This window comes from Ostrea edulis, chromosome 1, assembly GCF_947568905.1.
Source record: "Ostrea edulis chromosome 1, xbOstEdul1.1, whole genome shotgun sequence".
Lineage (NCBI taxonomy): Eukaryota > Metazoa > Mollusca > Bivalvia > Ostreida > Ostreidae > Ostrea > Ostrea edulis.
In genome coordinates this window covers 5,577,821-5,600,855 of record NC_079164.1, presented here as the reverse complement: position 1 = coordinate 5,600,855, position 23,035 = coordinate 5,577,821, and the positions used below count along the sequence as shown (strand labels likewise).

The following is a 23,035-nucleotide window of genomic DNA, read 5'->3' as shown; positions in this document are numbered from 1 at the left end:
GATCTATATTATATGTATATATGTATGTGTGTGACTGTAGGTGGAGGGTTAGTGTTGATCTATATTATATGTATATATGTATGTGTGTGACTGTAGGTGGAGGGTTAGTGTTGATCTATATTATATGTATATATGTATGTGTGTGACTGTAGGTGGAGGGTTAGTATTGATCTATATTATATGTATATATGTATGTGTGTGACTGTAGGTGGAGGGTTAATGTTGATCTATATTATATGTATATATGTATGTGTGTGACTGTAGGTGGAGGGTTAGTGTTGATCTATATTATATGTATATATGTATGTGTGTGACTGTAGGTGGAGGGTTAGTGTTGATCTATATTGTATGTATATATGTATGTGTGTGACTGTAGGTGGAGGGTTAGTGTTGATCTATATTGTATGTATATATGTATGTGTGTGACTGTAGGTGGAGGGTTAGTGTTGATCTATATTGTATGTATATATGTATGTGTGTGACTGTAGGTGGAGGGTTAGTGTTGATCTATATTGTATGTATATATGTATGTGTGTGACTGTAGGTGGAGGGTTAGTGTTGATCTATATTGTATGTATATATGTATGTGTGTGACTGTAGGTGGAGGGTTAGTGTTGATCTATATTATATGTATATATGTATGTGTGTGACTGTAGGTGGAGGGTTAGTATTGATCTATATTATATGTATATATGTATGTGTGTGACTGTAGGTGGAGGGTTAGTGTTGATCTATATTATATGTATATATGTATGTGTGTGACTGTAGGTGGAGGGTTAGTGTTGATCTATATTGTATGTATATATGTATGTGTGTGACTGTAGGTGGAGGGTTAGTGTTGATCTATATTATATGTATATATGTATGTGTGTGACTGTAGGTGGAGGGTTAGTGTTGATCTATATTATATGTATATATGTATGTGTGTGACTGTAGGTGGAGGGTTAGTGTTGATCTATATTGTATGTATATATGTATGTGTGTGACTGTAGGTGGAGGGTTAGTGTTGATCTATATTGTATGTATATATGTATGTGTGTGACTGTAGGTGGAGGGTTAGTGTTGATCTATATTGTATGTATATATGTATGTGTGTGACTGTAGGTGGAGGGTTAGTGTTGATCTATATTATATGTATATATGTATGTGTGTGACTGTAGGTGGAGGGTTAGTGTTGATCTATATTATATGTATATATGTATGTGTGTGACTGTAGGTGGAGGGTTAGTGTTGATCTATATTCTATGTATATATCTATGTGTGTGACTGTAGGTGGAGGGTTAGTGTTGATCTATATTATATGTATATATGTATGTGTGTGACTGTAGGTGGAGGGTTAGTGTTGATCTATATTATATGTATATATGTATGTGTGTGACTGTAGGTGGAGGGTTAGTGTTGATCTATATTATATGTATATATGTATGTGTGTGACTGTAGGTGGAGGGTTAGTGTTGATCTATATTATATGTATATATGTATGTGTGTGACTGTAGGTGGAGGGTTAGTGTTGATCTATATTATATGTATATATGTATGTGTGTGACTGTAGGTGGAGGGTTAGTGTTGATCTATATTATATGTATATATGTATGTGTGTGACTGTAGGTGGAGGGTTAGTGTTGATCTATATTATATGTATATATGTATGTGTGTGACTGTAGGTGGAGGGTTAGTGTTGATCTATATTATATGTATATATGTATATGTGTGACTGTAGGTGGAGGGTTAGTGTTGATCTATATTGTATGTATATATGTATGTGTGTGACTGTAGGTGGAGGGTTAGTGTTGATCTATATTGTATGTATATATGTATGTGTGTGACTGTAGGTGGAGGGTTAGTATTGATCTATATTATATGTATATATGTATGTGTGTGACTGTAGGTGGAGGGTTAGTGTTGATCTATATTGTATGTATATATCTATGTGTGTGACTGTAGGTGGAGGGTTAGTATTGATCTATATTATATGTATATATGTATGTGTGTGACTGTAGGTGGAGGGTTAGTGTTGATCTATATTATATGTATATATGTATGTGTGTGACTGTAGGTGGAGGGTTAGTGTTGATCTATATTATATGTATATATGTATGTGTGTGACTGTAGGTGGAGGGTTAGTGTTGATCTATATTATATGTATATATGTATGTGTGTGACTGTAGGTGGAGGGTTAGTGTTGATCTATATTATATGTATATATGTATGTGTGTGACTGTAGGTGGAGGGTTAGTGTTGATCTATATTATATGTATATGTATGTGTGTGACTGTAGGTGGAGGGTTAGTGTTGATCTATATTATATGTATATATGTATGTGTGTGACTGTAGGTGGAGGGTTAGTGTTGATCTATATTATATGTATATATGTATGTGTGTGACTGTAGGTGGAGGGTTAGTGTTGATCTATATTATATGTATATATGTATGTGTGTGACTGTAGGTGGAGGGTTAGTGTTGATCTATATTATATGTATATATGTATGTGTGTGACTGTAGGTGGAGGGTTAGTGTTGATCTATATTATATGTATATATGTATGTGTGTGACTGTAGGTGGAGGGTTAGTGTTGATCTATATTATATGTATATATGTATGTGTGTGACTGTAGGTGGAGGGTTAGTGTTGATCTATATTATATGTATATATGTATGTGTGTGACTGTAGGTGGAGGGTTAATGTTGATCTATATTATATGTATATATGTATGTGTGTGACTGTAGGTGGAGGGTTAATGTTGATCTATATTATATGTATATATGTATGTGTGTGACTGTAGGTGGAGGGTTAGTGTTGATCTATATTGTATGTATATATGTATGTGTGTGACTGTAGGTGGAGGGTTAGTGTTGATCTATATTGTATGTATATATGTATGTGTGTGACTGTAGGTGGAGGGTTAGTGTTGATCTATATTGTATGTATATATGTATGTGTGTGACTGTAGGTGGAGGGTTAGTGTTGATCTATATTGTATGTATATATCTATGTGTGTGACTGTAGGTGGAGGGTTAGTGTTGATCTATATTGTATGTATATATGTATGTGTGTGACTGTAGGTGGAGGGTTAGTGTTGATCTATATTGTATGTATATATGTATGTGTGTGACTGTAGGTGGAGGGTTAGTGTTGATCTATATTGTATGTATATATGTATGTGTGTGACTGTAGGTGGAGGGTTAGTGTTGATCTATATTGTATGTATATATGTATGTGTGTGACTGTAGGTGGAGGGTTAGTGTTGATCTATATTGTATGTATATATGTATGTGTGTGACTGTAGGTGGAGGGTTAGTGTTGATCTATATTGTATGTATATATGTATGTGTGTGACTGTAGGTGGAGGGTTAGTGTTGATCTATATTGTATGTATATATGTATGTGTGTGACTGTAGGTGGAGGGTTAGTGTTGATCTATATTGTATGTATATATGTATGTGTGTGACTGTAGGTGGAGGGTTAGTGTTGATCTATATTGTATGTATATATGTATGTGTGTGACTGTAGGTGGAGGGTTAGTGTTGATCTATATTGTATGTATATATGTATGTGTGTGACTGTAGGTGGAGGGTTAGTGTTGATCTATATTGTATGTATATATGTATGTGTGTGACTGTAGGTGGAGGGTTAGTGTTGATCTATATTGTATGTATATATGTATGTGTGTGACTGTAGGTGGAGGGTTAGTGTTGATCTATATTGTATGTATATATGTATGTGTGTGACTGTAGGTGGAGGGTTAGTGTTGATCTATATTGTATGTATATATGTATGTGTGTGACTGTAGGTGGAGGGTTAGTGTTGATCTATATTGTATGTATATATGTATGTGTGTGACTGTAGGTGGAGGGTTAGTGTTGATCTATATTGTATGTATATATGTATGTGTGTGACTGTAGGTGGAGGGTTAGTGTTGATCTATATTGTATGTATATATGTATGTGTGTGACTGTAGGTGGAGGGTTAGTGTTGATCTATATTGTATGTATATATGTATGTGTGTGACTGTAGGTGGAGGGTTAGTGTTGATCTATATTGTATGTATATATGTATGTGTGTGACTGTAGGTGGAGGGTTAGTGTTGATCTATATTGTATGTATATATGTATGTGTGTGACTGTAGGTGGAGGGTTAGTGTTGATCTATATTGTATGTATATATGTATGTGTGTGACTGTAGGTGGAGGGTTAGTGTTGATCTATATTGTATGTATATATGTATGTGTGTGACTGTAGGTGGAGGGTTAGTGTTGATCTATATTGTATGTATATATGTATGTGTGTGACTGTAGGTGGAGGGTTAGTGTTGATCTATATTATATGTATATATGTATGTGTGTGACTGTAGGTGGAGGGTTAGTGTTGATCTATATTATATGTATATATGTATGTGTGTGACTGTAGGTGGAGGGTTAGTGTTGATCTATATTATATGTATATATGTATGTGTGTGACTGTAGGTGGAGGGTTAGTGTTGATCTATATTATATGTATATATGTATGTGTGTGACTGTAGGTGGAGGGTTAGTGTTGATCTATATTATATGTATATATGTATGTGTGTGACTGTAGGTGGAGGGTTAGTGTTGATCTATATTATATGTATATATGTATGTGTGTGACTGTAGGTGGAGGGTTAGTGTTGATCTATATTATATGTATATATGTATGTGTGTGACTGTAGGTGGAGGGTTAGTGTTGATCTATATTATATGTATATATGTATGTGTGTGACTGTAGGTGGAGGGTTAGTGTTGATCTATATTATATGTATATATGTATGTGTGTGACTGTAGGTGGAGGGTTAGTGTTGATCTATATTATATGTATATATGTATGTGTGTGACTGTAGGTGGAGGGTTAGTGTTGATCTATATTATATGTATATATGTATGTGTGTGACTGTAGGTGGAGGGTTAGTGTTGATCTATATTATATGTATATATGTATGTGTGTGACTGTAGGTGGAGGGTTAGTGTTGATCTATATTGTATGTATATATGTATGTGTGTGACTGTAGGTGGAGGGTTAGTGTTGATCTATATTATATGTATATATGTATGTGTGTGACTGTAGGTGGAGGGTTAGTGTTGATCTATATTGTATGTATATATGTATGTGTGTGACTGTAGGTGGAGGGTTAGTGTTGATCTATATTGTATGTATATATGTATGTGTGTGACTGTAGGTGGAGGGTTAGTGTTGATCTATATTGTATGTATATATGTATGTGTGTGACTGTAGGTGGAGGGTTAGTGTTGATCTATATTGTATGTATATATGTATGTGTGTGACTGTAGGTGGAGGGTTAGTGTTGATCTATATTGTATGTATATATGTATGTGTGTGACTGTAGGTGGAGGGTTAGTGTTGATCTATATTGTATGTATATATGTATGTGTGTGACTGTAGGTGGAGGGTTAGTGTTGATCTATATTGTATGTATATATGTATGTGTGTGACTGTAGGTGGAGGGTTAGTGTTGATCTATATTGTATGTATATATGTATGTGTGTGACTGTAGGTGGAGGGTTAGTGTTGATCTATATTGTATGTATATATGTATGTGTGTGACTGTAGGTGGAGGGTTAGTGTTGATCTATATTGTATGTATATATGTATGTGTGTGACTGTAGGTGGAGGGTTAGTGTTGATCTATATTGTATGTATATATGTATGTGTGTGACTGTAGGTGGAGGGTTAGTGTTGATCTATATTGTATGTATATATGTATGTGTGTGACTGTAGGTGGAGGGTTAGTGTTGATCTATATTGTATGTATATATGTATGTGTGTGACTGTAGGTGGAGGGTTAGTGTTGATCTATATTGTATGTATATATGTATGTGTGTGACTGTAGGTGGAGGGTTAGTGTTGATCTATATTGTATGTATATATGTATGTGTGTGACTGTAGGTGGAGGGTTAGTGTTGATCTATATTGTATGTATATATGTATGTGTGTGACTGTAGGTGGAGGGTTAGTGTTGATCTATATTGTATGTATATATGTATGTGTGTGACTGTAGGTGGAGGGTTAGTGTTGATCTATATTGTATGTATATATGTATGTGTGTGACTGTAGGTGGAGGGTTAGTGTTGATCTATATTGTATGTATATATGTATGTGTGTGACTGTAGGTGGAGGGTTAGTGTTGATCTATATTGTATGTATATATGTATGTGTGTGACTGTAGGTGGAGGGTTAGTGTTGATCTATATTGTATGTATATATGTATGTGTGTGACTGTAGGTGGAGGGTTAGTGTTGATCTATATTGTATGTATATATGTATGTGTGTGACTGTAGGTGGAGGGTTAGTGTTGATCTATATTGTATGTATATATGTATGTGTGTGACTGTAGGTGGAGGGTTAGTGTTGATCTATATTGTATGTATATATGTATGTGTGTGACTGTAGGTGGAGGGTTAGTGTTGATCTATATTGTATGTATATATGTATGTGTGTGACTGTAGGTGGAGGGTTAGTGTTGATCTATTTTGTATGTATATATGTATGTGTGTGACTGTAGGTGGAGGGTTAGTGTTGATCTATATTGTATGTATATATGTATGTGTGTGACTGTAGGTGGAGGGTTAGTGTTGATCTATATTGTATGTATATATGTATGTGTGTGACTGTAGGTGGAGGGTTAGTGTTGATCTATATTGTATGTATATATGTATGTGTGTGACTGTAGGTGGAGGGTTAGTGTTGATCTATATTGTATGTATATATGTATGTGTGTGACTGTAGGTGGAGGGTTAGTGTTGATCTATATTGTATGTATATATGTATGTGTGTGACTGTAGGTGGAGGGTTAGTGTTGATCTATATTGTATGTATATATGTATGTGTGTGACTGTAGGTGGAGGGTTAGTGTTGATCTATATTGTATGTATATATGTATGTGTGTGACTGTAGGTGGAGGGTTAGTGTTGATCTATATTGTATGTATATATGTATGTGTGTGACTGTAGGTGGAGGGTTAGTGTTGATCTATATTATATGTATATATGTATGTGTGTGACTGTAGGTGGAGGGTTAGTGTTGATCTATATTATATGTATATATGTATGTGTGTGACTTTAGGTGGAGGGTTAGTATTGATCTATATTGTATGTATATATGTATGTGTGTGACTGTAGGTGGAGGGTTATGTAAGTATGTGTGTGTGTAAAACATGTTGATCTATAAAAAAATAAATTCATAAAAAAAAAATTCAACAAAACTCTCATTAACTATTTTCATGTAAACCTCATTACAATGTTGTTAAATCTTCAAAAAGATCCTTTTTATACCTTTATGTCATACCTTTGTACTTGACCTTTGTATTTGGTAGAAGGCCTACATAGGCTATGCATGTTGCCCAATCCTGTTGAGTTTCTCAATAAATAATGTTTAAATTTTAAAAAAAACCGACATATTGTTTTAAAATGTTCTAATAGGTGTAACTTAATATTGCATATTACCATTAACTCAATTACATGTAGGTATTTCAGGAAAATACATTCATAACTCATTCCAGAGTTACACACCATACTCGCTATCATTGATAGTAGTGGTAGTAGTAATAGTAGCAATGGTAATTCTCGTAGTAGTAGAAATAATAATGATAATAATAAAGTGAATAAAAATGGAAGTAGTACATGCAGTAGTAGTAGTTACATGTAGTAGTAGTAGTAGTTTTTTTTTGTTTCAATGTTTTCTTCCACACTCAACAATTTTTCAGTTATATGGTGGCGCCCAGTTTTTATTGGTGGAAGAGAGAACCCAGTTACAATGTACCTGGGAAGAGACCACCGACCTTCCGAAAGTAAACTGGGAAAGTTTCTCACTTATCGGCGCGATTGGAAGCCGCGCCGACAGAGGTGAGAGGCTGTGTGATTTTGAGCGCAATGCTCTAACACCTCGGCCACGGAGGCCCCTAGTAGTAGTAGTAGTAGTAGTAGTAGTAGTACCAATGGTAATTCTCACAGTACTAAATATAATAATGATAATGATAAAACTAATAAAAATAGTAGTAGTAGCAGTAGCAGTAACAATAGATACACCATTAATTATTAGAAATTGAGATATACTATTCCAGAGGTTTTTTTTTACCATCTCTAAGTTGGTTTTTCCGTTGTTTCCTCCTTCTCAAAACAACACGCACTAAAATCAGCAGGACTGTGATAACAAACACTGCAGCTAACACCCCTCCCACAACGGCCCCTACATCAGGTACATCTTCTAAGGATGTGGTCGTGGTGTAGAGAGTATTCACAGTTGTGTTAGAGAAGTTCGAGTAGGTGGATGATGTTTCCATCATGTCTTCCGTAGTGAATGTTGATGTCCTATAACGATAGACCTGATGTATCAAGTTTACATGTATTACCAACATAAAGAGAATATTTTACTATTAGCTGTTGACTTACGTGTTGGGACATGACGGATCAGCAATATAACACCGGTTCTCTGTGTTTATATTCAGACAGGCGGGATCTAGATATACAGAACAGGATACAAGTATTTTGAAATGGGTTCTGTTCAATTATGATTTTGTTATTCAACTGAAGTGTATAATAAAAACAGATTCTTACGTCTGTATATCTTATTGGTTTGGAAATGCTGACTTGGACAACCATAGAGGAATTGTTCACATTTTCTGGAATATAACTGGCCTCCCGTTGTATCCACACAATAACCTTTTATGAAATGAATAAAGATAACGAAAAATGGTCATCAGTTTTTAGTTCACCTGAGCTGAAAGCTCAAGTGAGTTTTTCTGATCGCTTGTTGTCCGTCGTCTGTCCGTCTGTAACCTTTTCATATTTTCGACTTCTTCCCCAGAACCGTTGGGCCAATATCAACCAAACATGGCCAAAAGCATCCTTGGGTCAAGTACTTTCAAGTTTGATCAAATTAAGGGTCATCTCCCTTCAACGGGGAGATAATCACAAAAATGCAAATATAGGGTGGGCTATTTAAAAAATCTTCTTCTCAAGAACCACTGAACCAGAAGGACTGAAATCTACATGAAAGCTTTCTGACATAGTTCAGATCTACGTTTATTAAAATCATGACCCCCGGGGGTAAAATGGGACCACAAAAGGGGGTCAAAGTTTTACGTACAAATATATATGGAAAATCTTTCAAAATATTCTTCTCAAGAACTACTGGGCTAGGAAAGTACAAATTTACATGAAAACTTCCTGATATAATGCAGATTTAAGTTTGTCTAAATCATGGCCCCCGGGGGTAGAATGGAGCCATAATTTGGGATCAAAGTTTTGCATGCGAAGATACAGGGAAAATCTTTGAAAATCATTTTGTCAAGAACCACCGGGCTAGGAAAGTACAAATATACATAAAAAGCTTCCTGACATAGTGCAGATTCATGTTTGTTAAAATCATGAACTGTCGGGGATAGGATGGGACCACAATAGGGGAGCAAAGTTTGGCATACAAATACATAGGGAAACTCTTTTACAATCTTCTTCCCAAGAACCACGGAACTAGAATAATGCACATTTACACGAAAGCTTCCTGACATAGTGTAGATTCAAGTTTGTAAAAATCATGGCCGCTGGGGGTAGGATGGGGCCACAATAGGAGAGTAAAGTTTTATATGCGAATATATATGTACAATTTTTGAAAATCTTCTCAAGAACCACTGGGTTTGGAAAGTACAATTTACATGAAAGCTTCCTAAAATAGTGCAAATTTAAGTGTGTTAAAATAATGACCCCCGGGAGTAGGATGGGGCTGCAATAGGTGATCAAAGTTTTACGTACAAATATATAGAGAACATGTTTAAAAGTCGTCTCCAGAACCACTGGGTCAGAAAAGTTTACATGAAAACTTCCTGACATAATGCAGATTCAAGTTTGTTAAAACCATGATCCTCGGGGGTAGGATGGTGCCCACAATAACGAATCAACGTTTTAAATACAAATATATAGAGAAAATCTTCTCAAAAACCATTGGGCCAAAGAAGTTTACATTTACATGAAATCTTCCTGACATAGTGCAATTTCAAGTTTGTAAAAATCATGGCCTCTGGTGGTAGGTTTGGGCCACAATAGGGATCAAAGTTTTACTTGCGAATGTAATGGGGAAATCTTTAAATATGGGCCAAGGTGACTCAGGTGAGCGATGTCGCCTATGGGCCTCTTGTCTTTAAAATTACGAATCCGAAAAAAATTGACCTAAAGCGCCGTCCTGGAGTTAGAACCTCTACTCCGTGGATCACGGAATTTATATTTACAGACCGCCCCGCATTTATTTCATGTTTCGGGAGTCCTGAACATTTTATGTCCCTCTTGTCCCAAACATGTTTGGTACCCAAGTTTGAATATGATTGGAATGGTAGTTATCACAAAGTTTAAATATTTCAATTGTTAACGCACAACGTACGGAGATTGAGGGTGAACAATTGCAATAGGTGTACTCTATAAAGACAATAGTTTAAAAGATAGCATTTAATAGCTCACCACTTGGTATCAATGGAATGACTCCTTTATGACAATATTCCACAAGCCCAGTCTTTCTGACGTTAGGAAGACATAAATACTGATCATTTCCAAACCTGTCTTCACCGCAGTTTAGTCTCGCTGATGCCGCGATGACTTCTGTCAGGTTTGTAGGACAATACTCGACAATGTCACTCATAACTGAAGTGAAAATTGGATCATTCTATTTACCTACAATTCATTCCTATTTCACCTAAAAATGTATTTTCGTGTCGTAAGAATATCTAAAATCAACAAAAGTATTAAAATCAGATCCTAGGATACGCTCACAATCGCTATAATAGGATCTGACATAACCTTATAGGGGTCATGTCTGCATGACCTTTCGCTTGGAATATTCATGAGAACTATCAGCCAGTCAGATTGTGCCATACAGACAATGATGGCTATTTAGGCGGTTTCTGGAAATTCGTAAACAAATTGCTGTAATCTCTCTCCAACGAAGTTTATTCCACACTGTAAAATTGTATATTCTCGCATAGCGAATTCTAAACTTTCGCAATAATGCCTAATCTACTCCGTTCATACAAACAACAAAACGTACGATATGAAATACACCCAAATTAAATGAATTGTGAGTTACGATTTATGTATGAATTGGGATGGGTACGATTTGAATAGTTTTACTTTAATAACGCGAGGAATATAACGCCAGTTGACGTAAACGGTGTATTGTGACGTCGCATCTAGCTGAGATATGTTTTCTTTCAAACCAAACAATTGCAACCATTTTCCTTGAAATGTGAACACCGACGATTTCAAAGCCGACGCGCTGATTGGCAGACATAAAGTTCATCTGAACATGACCCCCTAATCGGGTTATGTCAGATCTACTTACGCAGAGTATACGGCGCGGATCTAAGAAGTCTGATTTTAATTATATTGCAAAAGTTTTTGATTTATTCTAAAATATGATAAATGGGCGTATGTATGCATAACCCCCTTGTAAGTGAATTGCGAGCCATTCTCTGTAAGCATCAAAACATGTGGAAAACGACCGACACGGATTTTGACGAAATTTTACACAAAGTATACATACTTCAGTCCTTTAATCATGACACCTTTAAAAATGGGCTTTGACTCGTGTTTCCATGGCAACATGACATCCGATTTTGTGCAAAGATGTGAGCCTCAGTAAATATTGAATTTTCTTTTATAAAAATGTGTATATTCATTTTTCATTTAATTTCCATTGCTATTTAATTAAGCTATGTTGTGTGTAATTTTTAAAAATAACATTGATTTGCTGCAACGCCATAACATGAAATATATGCCCTCAAATACCCAAAAATAACATTGAAAATGAGAAAAAATTGTTTCAATTTTGTGCGGAAACACAACCACTGGTGGATTCTTCTTACAATGATAAATGTGTATCGTATCTACTTCAATAACATATCAAATAAATTGATTTTAAAATTTGCGCTATTGCGAAAATATGCGAGTTTTTCCGAAATCTAGATCACCTCGACTCTTAACTGCAATGCGTATTCCAAGTATATTCATGATCAAGACAAGTTACGTCCCTTTTCTGAAGTGAAAGTAGAAATTCGTGAGTGGTGATTTGGATATTTTGAGCTGGTTTAAGTCTTTAAATCAACTAGAATTTTATATTTGATACTTAAGTGTTTGTCGGAGACCGTTATGCTCTCTCGATGGGTAGCTTTCAATGATGATGTATCAGTGGATTTACGCTGCGATCGTGATTACAACAGGGAGAACTTGTATGCAAAAACTTCTGAGAAGATTAGCCGAAAAAGAAACGCACAGGTGGCATAAATATGTCCAATGCTGTTGTCATAGCAATTCAGATCCGTAAGCACTTTACTATCATTCATTTTGCCTCAGTTTGTAAAATAACTAGACAATAAACAAATATATAGATCTATCCAAGTCCATATGCAATTAGTCGGTGAATATAAACTTCAAGCAAAATCTTGTACATGAGAAATGCCGGTAACAGGTCGTTCCGGCCGCAAAACTAATCCATCCCCTAGTCGTATTTAAAAATATAAAAAAAATTGGTCATTTATTCCTCAGGGGGTGAAATTATGTCTGCTTTGGTGAATAATTGCCTTCTAAAAATTGCGAAATTGCTCATAAGCAGCCCTGCTTCTACTTCATATGAAAATAAATTGACATATTAATACACATTATATATCATTTTTAAATAAGTTTTAACATATGTTAGGAGGCTTTTTTCCTGAAAGTATCATTATGGTTTTCAGGTTTACCATGGCGCTATGATCACTATAGTTACCCCTTCCCCCCTCCTTACATAAATGCTGCAGGTGATAATTACAATAGATATGTATCTTACATGCATTTATTTCAACTCATATTAAAACTATAAAAATGGTTTGATGTTTATTATTCAATTTATTCTATATAGAATGATAGTACTGTTGCTTTAGAGATGTTTTTATTTTCTATTTGAAATTACTTGTATATTCATGCTCTGTAAGCTTATGTTAAAAACGCGGGAAATATAACACAGCCGATGTAGGCTGTGCATTGTGACGTCGTATTACCTACGACGTTTTGTTTTTCTCTTTTCAAACCAAACGATTATCAAAAACAAAACTTTCATTATTTTTTAAATTATAAGAAATAACTTAACTAATTGAGAAAATCATATTAACAGCAAGTGCTGTTTTCGAAATTCACACTTTTTGATTTCTTTTAACATCCACGTTACATAGTAGATTTCCTCGATTCCCCGACTCGGAGCGTCTTAGCTGACGATCTCAAAGTGGAGGATGGAAATATTTGTAGCAAAATAAAGTCTTTTAAATCTATGTATAGTGTACCTAGGACGTATGCAAGATGAAGATAACGGACAGTTATCAATCTCATAACTCCTAAAAGCAATACAAAATAGATAGTTGGGCAAGCACGGACCCCTGGACACACCAGAGGTGGGATCAGGTGCCTAGGAGGAGTAAGCATCCCCTGTTGACCGGTCACACCCGCCGTGAGCCCCATATCTTGATCAGGTAAACGGAGTTATCCGCAGTCAAATCAGTGTGCCAAGAACGGCTTAACAATCGGTATGAAACACGTCAGACAGCATTTGACCCAATGCGAGGTTGTATTGACGAACTAGATCGTTATAACGACCATAGAATTTGCGAAATGCTGACTTCAATCGAGACTGTTGAAATCGCTGTACCATCAACTTGTTTGTCAGTAGCTTACCTCGATTTACAAACTGACTATACCCAGAACAAGCTCTTGCATATCGAATCAGTTGAGATATATAAACACCATATGCAGGTGATAATGGAATATTGCTACATAAATGTGGGAAGTTGACGATGGAGAAGCTGAAATCATCCCGTTTGTCATACAGTTGAGTTGTCAGTTTGCCGTTAATGTCTACTTTCAATAAAATATCTAAGTATGAAGCAGAAGTGGACGACTCTGTGGTGTCCTTTATATGATTATTATTATCGATATTTTTTGCTCAAAATGACGCGTTTACATAACCAGTACGTGATTCCTTGGCTTAACAGTTTCCCTTGGATTTTAGATTTATGTGCACAAACACCATATTCATGTTATGAAATTTATAGCATTATATATCATAATTGTTATAGGCCTAGTGGTTTGTGAACTAAATTTACGTTTTGTAAGACTGAAAATTAACCGGGGAGCAGGGGGAGTAGGCCTATATGAATCATGGAAACGTAAACTACGACTATTATTTGTAAGATAGGCCTAATTCAATAATCAAAACACAAGGGATTTTTCATTTGTATTTTATTTTACTTGTATATTTCTAAACATATTTTCTCTTTATCCTGTGTCTGGTTATATCTGACAAGTCTTTGTTTCCATTGTCTCTCATTATCACTGATGCTTAGCGTTTGACGTATTCCGGAATCGGAAACGAAAATAGTCTCTTTTTAGATAATACATGAATTAAACCACGTGATATCATGCAATCACTACTTTAAATGGAGTACATACTCAAGATTTTTCGAGTATGCTTAGAGCTTTCGCAGAGTTGTACTCAAATCGAATGTAAATACATGCACCATTCTGTTGTGTTATATAATTGAATAAAACCAGCAATCTTATAAATATAGATTTATTAAAAACAGAAGATTTTAAAGGTTCATAACACTATATTAAAGCAAGATTCGTGCATATAATTTCATTCAACTCTACAAAACAAAGTGACATGCAATAAAGGAAACAATCAACTACTTTATCACTTAAATGTTCACTATAATAATGTCCCTAAGCAAATATCATAATCATTCGTCGGCAGGAGTAGGTGTTGCGAAAAGTTTTCATATAATCCTCATATCTACACATTTCATTTGTTTTAAAATATTACATCATGTAAATTTTGAGTATCAAAAGTATGAGAAAATAAATAAATAGCAAATGTCACACAAATAAAATTTTGATAATGAATTAATTGTCTATGTTATTCTATTTGATCTTTTATTTTGAATTAATTTAACTTGCATTGCTTTAATTGAAATTTGATGAATTAATACATTTTTTATTTATCATATTAAACAATGTATCATCATTTATAAAACATAAATGTTCTTCCCACCCCATTACATAAATTATAAACAGAAAATATCTATAAAAAGTATATGGGGACGGACTGACTACGGTAATTGTGGCCGGAATGACTTGGGGGCCGGATCGACTGGGGCCGGATTGACCTTAGGGCCGGATTGACCGACATTCAGAAATGCCTGTGCCGGTAGGTGTTTGTGAATAAGATTTATCACATTAACTTTAACGTTTGTAAATATTCATAAATGCAAGGTGAAGATAACGAACAGTGATCAATCTCATTAAATAATAAAAATAAATCTGTCAATTTAATTTCATTTTGAAGTTCTGATGTTATTTAAACTTATTAATCAGCAAGAACTATTTATTATTATTAATATACATTTGTAGCGCTGACAGTCAGGGGGGCAGATTCAAGATTGGATGTTCTAAATGAAATTAAGACAGAAATATTTCCTGTGAGGAACGTACAAGACTCAGCATCATCGTTATGACCACACAGTTGTAGGTCATTAAGATTTAAGTGGATCCAACATGACTGGAACTTGTTTAAAGATTGTTCAGCTGGAATGTGTCCACTGAGAAAATCACAGAGGCTAAAACTGTTGGAGAATATTTGATGACCTGTTTTTGAATTTCTCATCCCCTTTCATGGAAGGAACTGTACTCAGCTGAACAATGCAACTGTATATGTCCATAGTTTACAGAAAAATACTGATATATATGCAAAAACAAATATAGTGTGTTAGTCATAGTTTACAAACTCATTTTAGATAAAGCTTGAACATATGATTGAAGATTGTTTAATTTATTTTTTAGACTGACTGAGAGCTACACAGACTGCAATTTAAAATGTACAATTTTAATCTAATAGAAAACAATCAGGATAAGTCTGACAGAAACAGGACAACTTTAAATTCATATTCTTACTATAACCAAGATGGACACAAAATTTGCTTCTAAAAACAAAAGAATACCCCACCCCCACCCCGAATTGGAATTTGGGCAGTATTTTTTGTAATGCATGCATCTTATAAGTCATTCATCTACATGTATGACACATAAACCCATATTATAATTTTGATACAAAATCAAAACCTGTTTTAACAACAGCAATCCCCCACCCCTGTAAATTGTGTTGTTATAAACAATGGATAAACAATGGATGTTTGGGAATTTTAATGGACATTCATTTTGCATTGCAAATCTTTTTTAATGCCATCATCACAGAATCTGGTATTCATGGAAATGAATGAAATTATTTGCAACAAAGTAATTAGAAAAGTGCACTTGTATATTTATGGAGAAAGTACTGACACAAGCCAAAAGGCCATCTATATTCAGTTGGGTTGTTTTTCCCCCACTAAAGTTGGATTAATCGAGAAATAAAGAAATGAAATAAAAGGGTGGTGTACTGGTGTAAGTAGATTATGACCTAAGTAACATCATCTTTCTGGTACCTTGCAGCTTTAGTTGACACACAAAACAAATTAGAAACATTTCGTACATATGTATGTTGGTAGCTGATAAAATCAGTGTCAAGAAAATGTTGGGAAAAGAATGCATACCCAATCATTGATATACTACAGTTACATGTAGCTGCTACAGTTCCTATTTAATGTTTCCATGGAGACAAAACATTCAGATTACCAACATTTTCTTTTGGACTAGCTATCTCTGGTCAAAACTGACTCAACTGAGTATAAGTAGGTAAAATACTTGTAGTTTAAAATGTAAATGAAAAGAAATCTAAATCGCCAACATAATGTTTCCATGGAAGTAGGTTTCTATAGCAACTAATTAAACTACAAATTGAATTCCTTCTTAATTAGTATATTTTAACCAGCCTATGAAGATAACGTTATGATATTATAGAATAAATCTACTGAAGTACATGTACATCAAATTGTTTTCAATGATTATAGTTGCTGGCCCTATCGTTTCCATACTAACACATTTTTCTTCATATTTTCCCCTTTGTAATAATTAAATTCAAATGATTAAACAGAGTCATATAATGCTTTTACAGGACATACCTTGAGATAAATATGTAATTTTATCTTGTGAAAAGTAAAAATTATATTCAATACAAAGTAATTCAAACACATTAAAAAATTGATTTTCATTTTAAATGTAATAATCTTCTACCAATGCCTTTTGACTTGAATTTTTTTTTTAAATGTTTGTTACACCAACTAATCCAACTTATGACTAATCCATGGAAATTATGAAATTTGTATTTTATAACATTTTTTAAGATTATGACAGAACACTTTCACTTAATAATAAGCACATATGTTTCTGCTTCCTGACACAAATCAGTTTTATAGTCAGCACTTTTCTTCAAAACTTAAAGGAACCATATACATGTATCTTATAATGGTTGCTATTGTAACAAAAGAATTGATAATTTATATTGCTAATTTAAGCAGATTTTTACATCAATTTATATGTTCAAATATAATATGACAATGAGTTTACACTATCACATGGTAATAAGCAGACCTGTAATGCTTTCTGATACAAATTAGCATACTAGTTTAATTATTAAAACCTTATGAAATACTGAAATATGGTTGCTATGGCAACTGAAATATCTCATAACATGAGAATTCATGATATTTATCATTGTTTACGCCAAATTTGATAGATTAAGGATATTATATTGATAAATTATTAAAATTTGACTATTCATATTATGAGATTTTTCATATTACCATGGCAACCAATTTTTCCAGCTATATAATTTTATTTAGCAAACTAAGACATTGGTCGTTTTCTTTATATTTTACACATAATGGGATGAATTAAATCATGTATAACTTTCCTTGATGTGTGTTGTTTTGTTTTCTTGTAAATGATGTCATAAAATGACTTTAAAATGATTTTTTTTAAAAATAGTCAAAATGCTAAAACATTGATTTTTCAACCTCAGGAACAATAGGTAATCCAATATTGATTTATTGATGTTTTATTAAGAATTTATAATGCTGAACTTAATATTTAATACATACACCTTCTCGTTATGAAATATAAAATCAAATTAATCATTTACCGCACAAATGTTTAGAACATTGGATATTTTTCTTATTTTATGAAGGGCAGATAACTCTTCAATTGATTGGTTGACTATTGATTAACGTCTCTCGAGAATGTTTCACTCATATGGAGACGTCAACGTTACCGATGAAGGGATGCAACATTTTGGCCATTGCTCGGCGCTTATGTCCAGGGAGGGATCTGTATCTAGCTGCAGAACTGTAGCTCTCTGAAAAATATTGGGACAGATCAGAGAGCTACTGATATACCCCTTACAAAAACCTTCGGTTTACGGCGCACAAAAAGATGCACACGGTTGAGGCCTTATATCACTATATTCTTGCATTGCTGTCTCATAAATTTCATATTAAAAAAAATTCCTAACATATTTCCTACTATAGTTGTGTCCAAACATACCTTGAAATATTCATTAAAACCCCATTCAACCCGAAAACTCTCAGCTTTTTATGATTTCGTTCGTTGATGTAGCCATGTTAGATAGCCAGGTAATTCGAATCCCGGTTCATTCCCATACTTACACAATGACGTCTAGAAGGGAACTAATGTCCCCACAAATATTTTAGTTAAATATTTTAGATAATATATCATCCCAGTTCAGTTAAATAATAATCAATCAAATAGGTAAACTCACGGTTACGCGGCTTTCCTTAGTCTGGCGCGGTCCCCATCCCTGTCACACGATCGTAAGGGACCAAACTCGGCTTATGTAACATTTTAATTAACCAAGGGCTTATTCTACCTTTAGATAAACTATATCTTTTAATTTTATTAAGTATTCGTGTTTATGATAAATGAAGACCGAATACATAAGTTGTAACGACTATTATGAACAGATACCAACGGCGATATGTAAAACTTATACGGTACCAATTTTGATGCACCAGATGCGCATTTCGACAAATAATGTCTCTTCAGTGATGCTCAACCGAAATGTTTGAAATCCGAAAATAACTATGAAGTTTTAGATCTAAACATAGTCAAAAACAGCGTGCCAAACAAGTGGAGCCAAATTCGTCCAAGGATAAGAGCTATGCATGAGGGAGATAATCCTTAATTTTGAAATGAATTTCTAAATTTTATAACAGCAATTAAATATACATCCGTATTTTCAAGCTAGTAACGAAGTACTTAGCTACTGGGCTGTAGAGACCCTCGGGGACTAACAGTCCACCAGCAGAGGCCTCGACCCAGGGGTCATAATGTAAAACTTATACGGTACCAATTTTGATGCACCAGAACATGGTTCGAATTGACTGGCTACCTACATGTAACATGGCTACGTCAAAAAACGAAATCATTTGAAACTGCATGGGAGTTTTCGGATCGTATTGGGCTTTGATGAATATTTCAAAGGTATGTTTCGACACATGTATAGTGGGAAAATATGTTAGTTATTTTTTCCTATTAAATTCATGAAATGGCAATACAAGAATGCAACAATATGATGCCTCAACCGTGCTCATTTTTTGTGCGCCGTAAATCGAAGGCTTTTATAAGGGGTGGATCTGTAGCTCCCTGATCTGTCCCAGTATTTTCTCACAGAGCTACAAGTCTGCAGCTAGATCTGTATCGTGCCACACCTGCTGCGACACGGTACCTCGGGGTTTTTTTGTTTTTGTTTTTGTTGTTTTGGTGTGTTTTTTTGCGGTCTCATCCGAAGGACCGCACCATTTAGTCGTCTCTTACGACAAACAAGGGTTATTGAGGACCTATTCTATCCTGAATCCCCATGGGATGATTTTTTTTTTTTTTTAAAGTTTCAAGTGCATAAAAGGTCACCTTCTAATCATTTACCAGTCATGTGAAGTTGATTTACTTCACCATCATCATTATTTAACAATAGATATTTATTTTGATTTAAATCATTCAAAATTGTTCATTATCCTTTCGTTATACATTGAATACCTTGAGCGTGTCAAACGTTCTTCCTACAGTAAATCACGTTTCTGAAGTATTTACTTTGATAAATTTTCAAAAATATCGCTAAACTTATTCAAATATAGCAAATAAAAAATTGCTGTCTCCATTTTTAAAACACCACTCCAATATTATAGTCATAGAAAATTAATTTTTTCTGATGTCTATGCTCTGAGGTGATCTAACCAATATAACAGAGTTTCGTCCTTTACAAGTTTTATAAAAAAAAATTAATCAGAGGGGAAGTTTTGCAGAAAAGGTGTTCTTGTGGTCATGAAAACGTGGAAATATCAGATATGAGCACGGCCATGCCTCCTAACGTACAGACTTTGTTGGGTTGTCTTATTATCAAGACATCAATAGTAATTAGCAATACCGACAGGGTGGACTCGTGCCAGGCGGAGGGCATTTCCCCCTCTGATGCTGGAGTTTCGCACATAAGACATGAGATATTCATACGGAATACCTTAACCGTTAGAAGCGTTACTTTGGTGAACACTCCCTAAACGTGACCTGCGTGTCCTTGATTTGCCCTGGTGACCTTCGTCTGCAACATAAAACAGAATTTGACCAGTGCAAGCGGTCACACAGGCCTATAAATTAATACGCTGTCATTCAGCGCAGGGAGAAAGTCAACGGTGTGAAACATGACGTGAAGTGTCCCGATCGGTTATGGAAAGCCAAAAAAAACTTCCACCGAAACCAAGACACTAAATATGGTTGTCATCGTCGACAAAGACTTTGGATACAGGCGTGATATGAGATGGCTTGAATATTTGCTAGTGCAATCCTATGATGGTATGTCACGCCAAATATTTTTCGTCCGATGTGTGAAGAACAAAAAGTATCGTATGCGTTTTAAACGTATATTGTTTAAAGTAGGTTTAGCTTGAAGTAAGGGCACATATGAATATCACAAAAATTGACATTACACTATTGTGTCAGTAGGGTGTTGCTAAATTAAGAGAGACTTAACCCTGACATACTTTTCGCTGCATAGTGTGTAGATCTGGCGCTGTGCCAGGGGTCGGATCAGTTGTCCTAGCCGTGCTTGTAAAGCGGGTAGGAGGCAGATAAGCCCATTTGTTGTGGTTATGAATGAAGAAAAATGTGGGACGGTTGATCGAGATCGATATTATTACTCGGCAGTTTTTATCGGACAGCAAAAAATAGTTTGCGCTTTGTGCGGTGTCTTACCAAATTCGACACAGGCTGTCTGTGATGTCAGTTATTAAATTTAGTTTAAAAGCTTTGGATAAATTATTTAATAAAATCGTCCTGAGAGAATTTTGCAATATGATTTGAAAGGTTTAACAAGAATTCTCGACTTGAAAAGCTTTTTCAATGAGCCTGGCACCAAATGTTCTGTTTATAATCATTGTGCAGTGCACCAGCTCCTGAACTAAAGGTCAAGGCCTCAGAAAGTAGTTTTCAAGGTTACAGTACACATGCAAATCTTGCCAATACAAGTATAAAGAAAGCACCCTTCGTTAGCGCCATTTTAGTGCAAATTTTAAAAAGTTCCCTACTTGATATGCGCCCTGTTTACGTGTAAATGAGTAAATACTGCTATCTTCATGTTTACTATCGAGGTAAATAGAATTCCGTTAAACATGCCCAGACTCCGTAGGTATGTAGATAAAATGACGGATTTCATGTTAAGAACGCTTTTCCAAGAATAAATGAGTGTTGTTTACAAAATATGCTTTCATGTGATATAGGCATTTGGAAAATGTCTTGCATAACAATATGCATATAACAATAACAATATGCATATAAATTCCCCAACATACAAACAAGATGAAAACAAAAAATAACCAAAGGGCGAAAAAATTCCAAAAAAAATAAAATCCAAAACAACTCCTAACCACGTTTGTATTCCGTGAGATTTCCGTTGGTATTCAATATTTACTCGTGTGGAGACGACGCCAGTTCTAGGTGAAGTGCCACAAATTTTGTCCTATGTAAGGTCCTTATGGTCGTAGCAAGCGAGTTCACGCCAACGACAACCGTGGTAGGGAACATCCGTTTTAAGGGCATTCACAAAAGACCCCCGACTTTACTTCACGTATCCTACTAACGTTCCAATAACAGCTTTTGTCACTCCACTTGGCCAAGCGTGCAAATGTTTGTAGACTTCGTTGAAATGGGTTTTACTTTTGTTCACAGTGACCAATCGCATTGAACGAATGGCACAGTGTAGTCATCTAATCCAAACTCACTTCTATCAAAATCAAGCGGACAATCAGTGAGTGAATTTTGCCAGCTCGATCAGGCGAAGTGACGCGCTGTTATTGGAACGATGGTAGGTTTGGCGACTCCGCCGGGATTGAGAAATCCAGCCTCTTAAGCCACTAACTTACAGTAAAGATGTACAAAATTACATTCTATTACAGTAAAGATTTCTATATTCCTCCAGTTAGTTTTTGATGTTGGAGAATACTATGTGGGTTACTTGAATAATCACGTGTAATGTTTCATAACCGAAATATTTCGGTTAATGTTAGTCATCCGTGGAAGACTTGTGCCATGAATTTATCTCCTACAATCATTTTTTCTTCTCTCTCTCTCTCTCTCTCTCTCTCTCTCTCTCTCTCTCTCTGTGTGTGTGTGTGTGTAAGTTATTGCGTTATTCTTGCTTTTACAAACTATACTTAATCTACTCGCAGATTCACCCAGTTCTGAGTATATATTTAATGAGAATATATTTGTATTTTGGTATTATTCGGTCTAGTTATTTCTCGTTAATTTTATATACTTTACTGATTCGTTATTCGCTATTTTCTCTGCGGGATGCAACAGTGAACACTTCTATTTTAAAAGAAACCATTTCCAGCGATAAAATTATAAGCATTCCAAACTACTTTATGGGCCAACCAAATTGTAGTTCAAGAGGACAAGAATTAGACGATATTAGATAAACAATTCGGTCATCTTTTTCACAGAATTTTAGACGATTTGTATGGAATGCCAATCACTCATTTTATCTTCTGGTGTAAA

General features: G+C 34.9%; 1 protein-coding gene across 1 annotated transcript in view; it reads right to left on the bottom strand.

Moving 5' to 3' along the window:
* Positions 1-10,683, bottom strand: part of LOC130049233 (uncharacterized) — a 24,274-nt gene extending 13,591 nt beyond the window's left edge. The window contains exons 1-4 of the mRNA XM_056146600.1: positions 10,478-10,683; positions 8,585-8,689; positions 8,420-8,486; positions 8,106-8,338 (exon numbers count right to left, since the gene is read on the bottom strand). Coding sequence (XP_056002575.1) covers positions 8,106-8,338; positions 8,420-8,486; positions 8,585-8,689; positions 10,478-10,655 — 583 coding nt within the window. The 5' untranslated portion in view covers positions 10,656-10,683. The remainder of the gene's footprint in view (positions 1-8,105; positions 8,339-8,419; positions 8,487-8,584; positions 8,690-10,477) is intronic.
* Between the last annotated feature and the right edge of the window lie 12,352 nt (positions 10,684-23,035).